The following is a 12808-nucleotide window of genomic DNA, read 5'->3' as shown; positions in this document are numbered from 1 at the left end:
GGATGAATTGGTCAAATTTGATCGTCCAGAAGATTCAACATACGACGTAAGATCCGTGGCTACTGAAACAGAAATGAGTCAATCAGAAGAATACGGGTAAGATCTTGCTCTTTAATGAATATCATCAGGTTCATTCTCAGTAAACTTATTGCACATATCACTTCTCACCAGTTTCGACGATGCGACCATGGCAACAATGGATTCCTCAATGGATTCCTCGAAAACTTATGCTTGTTTAAAAATCGGCGAAGACCAATCGGATTTAGCAAGTTGTGACGCTAGCGATGAAAACTCAAGTAGAGGAAATAGATCATCCGACGAATCGGAAGATGGTGACGATATCAATGCCACTCTCACTAGAGAATCAGACGTGACCCACCCTGGAATTGACGGGAACAAGGAAGTGGAAATCATTGAGTTCTGGGATCAGGTACTTTGTATCATATTAGTTTATGCTCATGATGCAGCGAAAGTCATCAAAATTTACTTCAATTACAGGAAAGCTATTTGAGTGAACATCACTACGATGAGCCTCGAATTGATGACTCGTCCTTGAATATGCTCAATTTTGGGGATGACTATAGGAATTATATCGATAGCTTGTCCGAGGATGAAAACGATCTCGACGATATTCCACGAAGGCCTAGGGTATGTTTCTTGCCAATTTGGTTCCTTCTGAAACGAAGATACTGATGAGGGTAATTTTTTTCAAGATGCCTTTTGGACTGGTGACAGAGGATTCATCCAAAAAGCAGAGTTCCTCCTGCGATCCTCCTCCAACAACAGGGGAGGAAGATTTGTCTATCTATACCGAGGCTTTCAAAAAAAGTAGTTTAGAATTTCGAAGAAAAAAGGAAAAGGTCCTACCGCTCTTGAGAAGTCTGGAACAATGCAAAGTCTCAATGGATGAACTGGTAGGGGAACTTGATTGTTGCACCAGTAATGAATAGATATGTGTCGAAGCACATGTATTATGTTTTCATCACTCAACCTAGACTTCTTTGAGTTAGAGGTTGCGTGCAAATGAAACAAAGTTGCGTTTATTATTCCATATGAGGGTTTTTTTCTCCTTCAGAATTCTGCCAAGTGCGTGTGTAAGGAGAGTGAGCTTGAACTTACTTCACTACGAAATGCAGCCAAGACGGGAAAAGAATGCATGCTTTTATCAGGTACGAATTTTGAGTGGAGTTTGCCATTTTTAGCATTGTTTAATGAGGCTGATATTTTTTCGTTTAAAAGGACTGATTTCTCGGTGGAACACGCTCGGTACTTGTATTGAAGATGGAATTCGACTTGGAAATCGTGTTCTGGAAACCTGCCATGCAATAAACCATATGAAAATGTCCCTCCATCAAATGCTTGATGAGGAAGATGAAGCACTAGAAATGGAATTTAAGGTAAACAAAATATATCCTCGTCCCTTTGAAAAGTCAAGTCAACTTCGAGGTTTTCAAGTTAAGGTATGGTTAAAATGTTTGATTTAAGTTCACAGTTATGGTTATTGAATTAGAAAAAGCTGAAAAACAGTTTTAATTTGACCCCTTTAAAGCTATCTTACACATCAAGCCATGAAAATGGGAAATATTTTTGAAAATAAGCCGAGCAGAAGTAATGAAAATACAGTAATTCTTTCCCATCACATTTTAAGATGGTGTGATTGTAACGACACCAAAAAAAACAAAAATTACTCGTTACTCGTTACTCGTTCCCTTTTTTTTACGCTCCAGAGTGACATTTAATATTTCGTTTCTGCCATTTTTTGCGATTTTCATATATTCTAAAGAAAGAGGCTCAGGGCTGAAAATTGTGCATGCTTTAAACAACAACAAATTTGTTTGTGTTTTCAAATCTTGTTATATTTACGCTACTTTACTGTTGATATCTTCGTTTTCAACTTCATGTGAACTAAAAGACCTCATTCAAAGCAAAATTTTCCTTATGCTTGTGTATGTGCACCAAATTTCTCAACTCTCCCCAAATCTATCCATGACTTTAAGCACAGGGTTCTAACAAGGAATTTACGAGAGGAAGCTCGAGAATTTCTAATACTATTTTTCCATCATGACTTTTTGTGCCATGGTTGCAAATGTTCAGTAGTCATTTGTTGAGCCTAGGAAAAGACTTCTCTTTTGGTCTGTGAAATATTTTTAATAATATGTGCTCCAGAAGAAATATAGTACTGATACCAATACTCGGTGAGTATCTTAAAAGACGCTAGATATATATGGAAAATGCTTAAGATATTTAATCAAATTCTGTCGAAGATTAGCAGGATTGAAACGTTTTCAAAGACAGTTTCAAGTAACAGCGAAAAAAAAATAAAACTAGTCAGCAAATCAGTTTTCTTACGTTTGATTTTTCAAAAAAGCAAAATCCATTCTACAACGTAACCTGATTTTTTATGCGTTAACTTTGTCCGGATTTAAAATCCCCAGCCTCTATATATCCATTTTGACGGCATGAGAAATGTTTTCACCTTAAGACTCATAATGTTGAAGTAGTCAAATTTTGAAAGGAAATTATCTTCTTTTTTTGCATTTCTATTAGCTTAGCCAAACGAAAATGGCCAAGAATGGGAGTAATGCAATTAAGCAAATAAGCCGTATCAATGCTCATTAGTCTAACATGCTGGCAGGAAAACTTCAAATTTTAGGACTACTTGACTAAAAATAAAACCCTTAAATTAGCCAAGTATAGTCTTGATGAGGCAAACACTGAAATTTTGGTTATCCAATTTTTTGTAAAAGTAATTGTAACGAGTAACCCCATTACATTTTTTTGGCCCCTAACGGTTGTGTAACGAACTATCCTTTTTTGGCCAAAGTAATTGTTACTAATCCGTTCCTTTTATTGAGGAACAGCTAATGCCCTGAAAATTAGTACTGTCTTATACATTGTACTATCTCTGATGCCATCCCGCCTAGGAATATTTTGTTTTTTATATTCAAGACCTTATTTCTTCTTTTGGGCTGTAGAGAAAGGTGGTGAAGGGTGATCAAGATTTTTATTTTTACTTCTTTGGCGAAGGAGTTCGAAATCTATCAAGTAAATTTTGTACCACATTAAGGGTCTTATAAAACCTGTGAAGTGAGTGTTCACCCATGAGCTACTGGAATATGAACGCGGGTTGCCAGGGCTGAAAATTAGGTTTTCGGAATCTATTTTTGTTTTACTTCAAATGTAAGTAGGTCGCTATGATTAAAGATTTTAGTTTTCAAATAGATCGAACAACAAGATCAAAAGTATTGCCTTCTCAGTAATGTAAAAAATAACTTCACACAGAATGAACTAATTGGCCCTTTTGTGATTACTGATTACCAGAAGAAAGCTAAATCATTCATTTTGTGCCATCTTGTCTACTCTGTTTTGAGAGGGTATAGCATTTAAGCCAGTCGTTTGAATTAGGTAAGATTTTGAATAACTCGAATCGAAGTATTCAATTTTCAACCTTCCGTCCATATGTTCATGGTTCACCATAGGTCATCACAATTTAAAAAAAGATATATATCATAAATAAAAAATAGATATTTTAACAGAGGGCCATATTTCATTTTTGAATCAAAAAAGATGCTAAATCTGACTAGCTCCTGATCGTAAGTAATCACAATCAATATTGTACACGATATTTGCTTACAAAAGCGAAATCTTCCCTGTGTTATTTCTTATCACTTTCAAAAAAGTGTTGCTCGATTATTATTCTGTCGTGCTCTATTTGATGACTAACACGAGACCTCTGAGTCCAAAGGGAGGATGACTGGACCCTTGTTCCACAACTGGACAGTATTTCCAACGTAGTGGACAAAAAGAAATAAAGGGACAAGGACCGAACTTGCTAGCTAGTAGCTAGCTAGAGAGAATACGAATAAACGCGATTACCGACGCCAAAGAGAGAGAACGAAAAAAAGGAAGAAGAGGAAAGACGAGAATCGGTCCCGGATCTAAAATGATAATGAAGTTGTCCCTTGGGGAGGTCAATTTCCCACTCACCTTTAGAACTTTTTTTCTTCCTTCCTTTCTTTCTTTCTTTCTTTCTTTCTCTCTCTCAATACCACCTAGTCCTATGGTTCAAGGCATTATTGGATTAGATCCAGACCAAAAATGCTCTTGGCAATCAACGCACCAACGGCTTTTTGTGCTCTGACCGTGCCGCATATCTTTGGACTCATCTCGAGTCCCTACTACAATTTTGGAACGTAGTGGATCTTCTTTGTCATATCAATTCACTTTCTTTGCAACTATGAACTCTGAGATCTACTGGCAATATCCAATATCAATTTTTTAACGGGGTTGGAGACTTGGGTAGGATTTGTCAACAAGTCCACCAATACTCAACTAACACACACAATCGATTGAGCCTTCAAAGTCATACAGATCCAACTTATTCAAAGTTATAACTTTTGCTTACAAAGTGTTTTTTGAAAGATAAGGCCAGACGGCTTGCCCTGTACCTTTCATGTTATGCATTATTTTTGCCTTTGATTGCTAAAGTTAACAGGTTGATGAACCGGATACCATGAGTTCCTCCTTAGAAATGAAGTTCTTAACATTCATATTTTTTCTTCGTCACAGCATTACGCGCCTAATCTGATGAGAATGCAGAATGAGATCTTCACCTTGAACATTTCGCTGCATGAGATCATCCATGAACTTCAATCCGTGGTGTCGCTGCTGGAGCGTAGAGCCAAAGCACCTCGTGTGGAGTTTCAAAAGATCCAGCAGAAAATGTTGGAACTGTACTCGCTTTGGGAACAAGTGCATCAACGGTAAGCCAATCAAATACCCTCTATCTATGTAGGTTGATTTCCCTTCACGTCTGACGAACCCATCACGTAAATGTCCAATCACAGAAATATTCAATACCGCAAAACCCTAACCCCACACGTCTGTCCGTCCGTTGGCATTTATTTGTTCAAAGATCGAGAGTACGGTGAAGATGGAGCGTAATGAAATTATGTTTTCTTGATGAAGTCATTCAAAGAGCCACGGTGGGCAGACATCCCCTCATCCCACGACCCCAACCAACTCAAGATGGCTCTAGTTTACCGTATTTGCTGCAGAGAGCTACATGCACAGGAATGGTAAGGCAGGGTTGGGTCGTGGGATGGTTCAGGAAAAAAAAGAGGATGGAAGTAAGTTGGGAGAGCTAGGACGACTGAATGCAGCTCAAAGAAATGAGATGAAAAATAGAAGCTGAAGGATGAGAATAATTTCCCAGTCATTCAGAGACCCATTTATTCTGGCGTCTGACATTTCCCATGTGATGTCAGAGAAGTCCGTAGTCCTCGAACACCAACAGACGAGCGCAATGATTGAAAAGAAGGCGCCCTTTTTTTTCCCGGACGGCACGTGGGATAGGAGCTTCTTAATAGTAATATGTAAGCCATGGATTTAGCATTAACACGAAAGAAACTTGGCCAGAATGCTCAAGTCTTGAAAGTTCTTTCACGCCGGTCGAATTAAAAGTCGGAGTTGGCGAGAAATTGGGTAGTCCTGGTTGTTTGCTTTGAAATGCTGCAGTGAAGCAAGTGTAATGTGCCGTAGTGTGGGAAGTATAATAATATTCCCAGTCAATGCATATTCATGCCCGAGCCAAGAAACCGCGACACTCACTATCCTTTCCCATTTCGATTCAAATGAGTTCTCCAAATGTCTGTCCCTCATCAGTGGTTTTCTCGAAGGGTATGCAAAGTAACACTTCTTAAACCCCACACCCTCCTATTTCTGGAGAAAAAAAAGATATCTCTCCCTCCTCATAGAAGCCAAGTGTCATCTCAATCCAGGCAATGAGGGAATGTTTATGGACATCGTTGCCACAAGTTAGGATCAATATTTGCTTCTGCAGTTATCGATCATCGCCATTTAATGGCCTCCAAATGCAAGCTAATTTTGTCTGGTATCCCTATTATGTGACCTGTTTGATCGCAGTTCTTCTTGATTGAGGGTATTTCCCGGATTTCCCTTTCTCCCCTTCCCTCATCCCCAAAGCAAATTTTTCCTTATCCGGCTCTAAGCTCATGGCCATGGCTAGCTGACTGGCTGACTGGTTGGTTGGTTGGTTGGTATCGTTTTATAATGTGACCAAACGTCGGCAAGTTCACTCACTGTTGCTGATGCTCTAGTTCATCGATGGACAGTGGGTGCTGTGAGAGAGTGTCCGGTTGGAGTTTGTTCCCTCCTTCTCAAAAGTGGCCCTTCTTCCTCTGTAGAGCTTGATGAGGCTCTCAGAGACTTTTCAGGGACTTGTTGTCCTGCCAAACGAATAACCTCTCCTGCCTCTTGTTCGTCTTCTTCTACTTATCCTTTTCCTTCTCCTTCTCCTCCTGATCCTGCTGATCCTTCCCGGGATCCGCAGTGTAGTCCGCACGTATCCATGTGTGGCCAGTCAGATGGAGTTACATTAGGTTGGCGTCGTGTGCTTGCATAAAATTTCTGTCCGTCCTTTATCCCCAACTTATTATTCCTCCTCTGCTGTATTTGAAGAGCAACTAGTAATGTTTCCCCAGAGGGGACTCGGTCATCAAGAGCACCGGAATTTGCAGAGCGAGTCCTTTCATTCTCTCAAGTAGGGACAGTCCCTGACGGCCACGGTCATATACTGGAAGGCACGTTGGGATTCGGACTTCGTGGTTGTGTTGGTGATGGTGCGAGTAGTCTCAACAGAGAAGGCGTCGTCAGGGCTGCAGGAGTGCAAATGGCACAAGAAGTGACCCTCAATCCATGAGGGATCCCATTGCCAATTCCCCACCATTGGAAAGACTGGTCTTCCTTTCTCCGTCCGTCTGTCCGTCCGTCGGTCCTTCCGTCCTTCCGTCGATCCCCTTTGGTGTGGAGAGTATTCCACCCCGAGTTGAGTTGAAGGGGAGAATCGCGATCATCATGCCGTTTGAGACGAGGGGTAAGCAGCCTCTCTGAAGTCATGGCTGGAGCCGAACCCTGAGACTGGCAACAACGATTTTGAGATTTGGAGTGCTAAGGCGAGGTTGGATTAAGCAACACTATCCCGTCACTCGGGGCGACAATAATGACTAAAAAGGAAACCGAATGGCTATCACGCGATGACTAAGACCATGATAATGAGGAGATTCAAGAAGACCAAGAGGAAGAGAAGGAGAGGGCAAGTTGGGGGGATACCCATAACAACAATAAGACCCGATATACCACGTACGTACGTGGGGGAAAGACACATGGCTGCCTCCACTGTTGACATTGGGCTTGGTCACTTGTGCTCAATGTGCAACTAAACACCCTCCTGAATAATTTGCCGAGATGACGAACTTGAAAGTCTCGTGCTCTCCCTCGTGTCTGTGACGCCGCCTTGTTCCTTTTGTTCTGTCTTCTGAGCACTGTCAACCATTTGTGTGTAAATTGGTCCATTGGTATTTTGTTCAGGTCCGACAATCCAAGAGAGGGAAACTTTCCAAATTTGACTCTTGGCCTGTTGGCTTCTGTAAAAATGCATATATTGCATGCTGCTCCTCTGCGGGGGAGTCCTAAAAACTCCTGGCAACTTTTGCTCATTACTTGCTATTCTCTGTTCCAGTTTTAGCCAAGCCGACGAAGATAAAGTCGCCGTAATGGACCCAACCCCTCAAGTTATGCGACTTCTCGACAACAAGGTACGTTAAGACTGGGCATATTTATCATACTTTATGAAGCTATTTTTCAAAAGTGTTGTCGAAATCGTTCTTGGGATCATGCGAGCGGGTTTTGATCATTACAACGATCCTCGTATCTCACCCAACGACACGTCTCTTACCAGACCAGAATAACTCGTTTGAAGGTTTGCTCGCCCATCTCTTTCTCTCCATCTCTCTTATTGCTGGATGAAAAGTTGTCCCATCTTTCTTTTTTTTACTCTTTACCATAGCAGCAACAACAGCAATAGCAACAGCAACACAACTTATTATACCGCGTACCACATGTCCCCGAGGCTTTGACTTTGATACAAACACACACTCACGCACACTCCCATGGTTTGAAAAGGAGTTAAATTGAGCCAACTTCCCGGTTTACTGGACTTCCATGTTCACACCGAAATTCTAGACTAATTTCTTCGCCAACAATACCCTCACTCACTCATCCACGCTTGAGTCAAACCGATCCAGCCCATCGGTGCATCATGTGTGAGGGTACTGCATGCTTTATACAAGCATAGTGTATAAATTTAGTCAGTAGTCGTCTTTCCTACCGCTGAGATGAAAGTGTGAGCGTAAAATTCGAAACATCCACCGTGTCAATTACATCAAACACCCATTAGTTGTAGTGGTTCTCGCCATCCAATCCTCGGCCGAATGAAGGTAGTGTTGCCACCATTGACTATCGCCACTCCATATACCATGCCAAGCCATCTCAAAATGTGCGGATAGTGTACTGAACCCTCTCGCTCTCGCTCTCGCCCCTTCCTCCTTTCGACTTTCGTCGTCTCTTTACCTCACTCCATCCTCTGTTGATAATCGCACACTCACCGAATAGCCGAGCCTCTATAGCTATTACTTTCAACAAGTTCTTTTTCAATGAAGGTCCCTTTAAACCCCTTTTTGTGGCATGAGGTTTATGGCAATATCAAAATCATTTGGATGAATGGGAAGATTATTAGATTGTCGCTCAACGTTGGCAATTACTGCCCCTATTGCCAGCGAACCCCATCAAATTGATCACCTGAGCGACAACAATTGAACATGGTCGTGATGCATTGCTGAAGTGCCCTCTATGTTCTCTATGTTCCTTAATCCTCATGCGTGGGAGCAAGGTACGAATGTTTGGTGCTAGTGTTTTGGTCCAATTGCTCAGTGAATCAATTCATACCTACTACATACATATAGCTCTGCTCAGGTTTCGAATGATCTGGCAAATTGCTAGTTCATAGACTGGTTCACATGTTCCTGAGATGGCCAAAGAAATCATGCTCGAGAAAAATCAATTTTGATTTCCCGGCCAGATGATGGAAGTTCTTCTGACTTGGACGCAGACCCCTTTGGTTACCCAATTTGGAATCTCATAAAGATTGAAATGGGTAGTCATGCCACCATCGCTATCATCATCAACAACGTGATGATCAGCATCCAATGGTTTCGTTCGCAGAGAGCAAAAGAAAGAGAAAGACAGTGGCGTAGTAAGGCTGGACCGTCTTCTTTGGATTCTTCTCCGGCATTCTTTGTGATGTTTTGTCTTGTTTTCTGGCTCTTCTCATTCCTTTTGGCCTCTACCTCTCCTATGGTGTAGCTGCCGTTGTTCAAAACGGCATATTTTTGAGTGAGAGGTCAACAACCAAAAGTTGACGAACAAGATAGGCAAGTGGACGACGATTGGACTTGTGTACATGTTAAGCAATGATCTATCTATCTCGCTGACCCAAGCAAGCAAGTCCAAAGCACCAACTAACCAACCAACCCACCAACCCCTGATCAATATCAATGAAATCTTGATGAACAAAAAACCAATAGAAGATTGGGTGATTGTGGTGGCGGCCAATAAGTTTTTCATCCTTGTTTGCTTCTACGATACCCATGGGTAGCATCAATTTCCATATTCACCCTTGATCAGACTGGGTCTAACTTGAACATATCAGGGTATACAGGAGTGAAGCTTGTCCTGTCTAGACTTGGATATGAGGCCTAAATACTTTGTGAAGTGCTCCCCAAAGCGTGAGGCATCCACAATGGTTGCCAATGTTTGATAGGCCAGTCCATTTGTGGTTCATAGAACAAAAACTTTCGGGACAGGTTGATGGAGGCGATGATTGTCATCAAGGCATTGTTTACAAGCTTTGAGGGTCAAAATCGATTTAGTTTTTTTTCCTTCGTCTTCTCCCTCTTTTGGTTCTCCGTATGGTTGCTGGCTTGCTTGCTTGCTTGCTCGCTCGTTCACTCACTCACTGACTTCTCATCGGGCATTGCGTGACCCTCGATGGCGATTGACCAAGAAGAAAAATGTATATTATTCCGAGTGATGGTATCTCGCATAAATTCTTATTTCCCGATCGTCAGTCAATCGTTGGAACAGGTTTAGTGGAATTATTCAACCAGGTTGGTTGGTTGGTCGGTTGGATGCTGCTTGGACTGACGGACTCTTCTCCCCTTCGGGTTCATAAAATGGGGGTCGAGCTGGCCAAAAGTCGTTTTCGCTCCCACTTTCAACAGGGTCGACATGAACGAACGACCCAACTTAGGCCACCACCATCTTTTTCCTTCCTCCATTTGTTCGTAGCATCAGTCAGCATTGAGCGACCAAGTATGGAGCAAGCAAGCATGTTAACCAGCCAGCAACCAGTCCTTCCTTCTCCGTTCCGTCTTTGCACTTGCTGAGTTGCTCGTCGATCGAGGAACGAAGCCACCAAGAAAGAGAGAAGGAAGAAGGGGCTTTCTTCTGGTTAAAATTCTATCCGAGTGTGCGATAGCGAGATAGCATACTGATGTCGAGGGAGAAGGGAACAACGCAAGACGAGGTGAAAGAAGAAGAAGAACAAGTCAAGAGAACTAGTTCAGATGTTATATTCTACGTCGGATAATAATAAACGTAAGAAAAGAGTTGGCCATCTCGGGGACAGGCGTTGAAGAAGGACAAAGAAGTGATACTACATACTTATTAATCGATGCAAAAGGAGCGACCGATAGAGAGAGAGCGAAAGTGAGATGTCGGTACAGCAGCCATTGGGGTTGAACGGAGCGCTGCTTAATGGTACCAATCAGATTGGTGTCAGAATGGCATGTGTTCTTGATTTGCATTCAACACGGAATCACAATGGCATTGTTGACATTGCTGACCCTCATCAAGGATAGAAAGACATGTTCGTCAGTCCTTCGTGTATGAATGGATCCTCAGCATCAGGTTGTGCGACCGTTCTGGGTATTTCAATGGAGGATCGCATGATGGTGCATGCAAAAAGAGAAAATGAACGACGAGCCCAACGACGGAAAGGCGGCCATGTGTAGTATGGACCAAATACCCTTGTCGTCGTTATCAAGCATTCAAGGGTGTTGGTGGGGCTACGTGTGTGTATGTACGCGTACAAGAAGAAAATTACGAATGCAACAGACTGCAAAGAGTCTCCTTTCTCCGACCAAAATGTCCCGTGCCCCTTTCACTGTAAAATTTTCCCTTCTCATTTGACGAGGTTCCTAAATACGGGATGGGTGCCCATTAAAATGTCCCATACCCAAGGCCATTCACACTAACTGTATAACACTGATTACGGCGATCATTTGATTGTAAAAGGCTGCTTTTGAGCTAGTTAACGAGATAGCCGGGGCCTTTGTTGAGTAACCTACCAAAAGATTGCTGGCCAAGAGAGGGTAGAAGTAAAGATGAGTAAGAAATTGTTATTCCGTTGCAAAAGTCGTTTGCCTCTGTCTCGAACACTACACAATGATGCGGATCGAACCCCCAAAACGACTTCTTGAAATAGACCCCAACCCCATTGTCCAGACTGATACGTACAATCTTAATGCAAAAGATAGGTTTCTCCGGGGTGCACAATTACCCGCGAAATTTCTTCATACATATTTTAGTTCCATGTTCAGTGGGGTGGCGTGTTAGTAATCGAATGACCATCAACTACAAAAAAGCCGTCTGGAACAAGAATTTCCATATTTGTTTATACTCTTTTGATGTCGCTGGTCAACACATGGCTTTAATGTGAGACGGGTGCCCATGGCATGCAAATGACCCAACAATGCTTATTGTTCTTTGGGCTGAAAGAGGGGGAAAGAATGAGGGACAGAAAGACGGAGGAGCGGAGATCATCATGAAAAAAAACTAATATAAATTTGATCTGGCTTCTCTTACGTTCTAGGTTGACGATAGCGGAATTTCTGAAACCAGTTCATGTGGTCGGAAAAACGCTGCAATTGGCGACAATCGAATTAAAGGAAGCTCGAACTCAAATGTAAGTTATCCTGTCTTGAACGAGCGGCACATGTACCCACAGGGTGGCCGGAAATAAAGGCAATCACTTTTTTGTTATGCAAGAACAAAGTCAGATAGCAAAGTGGAAAAATACCCACAGAAGTTCGTATCTCTCGACATGGCTTTCATTTTCGACCACAACAGCCTCTTAACTATAGCAAGCTCGCTCTCAGTTGACTCCCGAGGACAAAAGGCTACGTTATACTGACTTTTGTTTTTTTTCCAATGGTAAAATTGAAATTGCAGTTATTTCTGGCCACCCTATTCTAATGCAACCCTACCGAAAGAACAATACAAATGCTAAGCGTGATATTGGTGCAATTCCTACCTTGAGTGGTGCTTAGATTCGAGTCGCTTTTATTACTAGGGAATCGAGTACGTGCCCTGATTGCGATTCAAATCAAACCAAGTGCCTGATAAAAAGAAGATTCTGCCTATTCTTTGCCCCCCCCCCTCAAACGAACGAACGACCGAACGAACGAAGGAAAGCTAACTTAGACGGTCGGCAGACACGTCATGCATACCAAAATGGATCGAGATTCGGGGCACCCAAGTTGAAAAACTACGAATAAACTAGCTGAGTTACTACTTCCCTTCCATCAATTTCCTCGCTACGTACGAATCAAAATTATCATATGGAATTCTCTATCTGGGGCGGTGAATGGCTGACGCCCTGATTTGGGTCGTGCAGTAACAACGGGTAAGGCTATGCCTTTCAGGACTAGAAATTAACTCTGGCCTCCTCAAACGCATTGAAGTGCAATTGATATTCAGAGAACATACTCTTTCGAAATATGGATGGTAAAAGGGTGGGGATCGCATTTTTTTACAAGTACTCTACTATTTTTGAGGACCTGGAAACTTTGTCTCCGAGTTGAATAAACTAACTCGACACTAAAACTGA

General features: G+C 42.1%; 1 protein-coding gene across 2 annotated transcripts in view; it reads left to right on the top strand.

Moving 5' to 3' along the window:
* Positions 1-12808, top strand: part of LOC131891073 (uncharacterized) — a 30755-nt gene that overhangs the window by 11738 nt on the left and 6209 nt on the right. Inside the window, exons 4-12 of one of the 2 annotated variants that reach the window (XM_059240571.1) lie at positions 2-96; positions 172-430; positions 499-648; positions 714-914; positions 1076-1169; positions 1240-1397; positions 4570-4763; positions 7541-7616; positions 11792-11884. In XM_059240571.1, coding sequence (XP_059096554.1) covers positions 2-96; positions 172-430; positions 499-648; positions 714-914; positions 1076-1169; positions 1240-1397; positions 4570-4763; positions 7541-7616; positions 11792-11884 — 1320 coding nt within the window. The remainder of the gene's footprint in view (position 1; positions 97-171; positions 431-498; positions 649-713; positions 915-1075; positions 1170-1239; positions 1398-4569; positions 4764-7540; positions 7617-11791; positions 11885-12808) is intronic. The other variant, XM_059240572.1, reaches the window with a different exon arrangement.

This window comes from Tigriopus californicus, chromosome 11, assembly GCF_007210705.1.
Source record: "Tigriopus californicus strain San Diego chromosome 11, Tcal_SD_v2.1, whole genome shotgun sequence".
NCBI classification, from domain to species: Eukaryota; Metazoa; Arthropoda; class Copepoda; order Harpacticoida; family Harpacticidae; genus Tigriopus; species Tigriopus californicus.
This window is presented reverse-complemented; position numbering and strand designations above follow the sequence as displayed.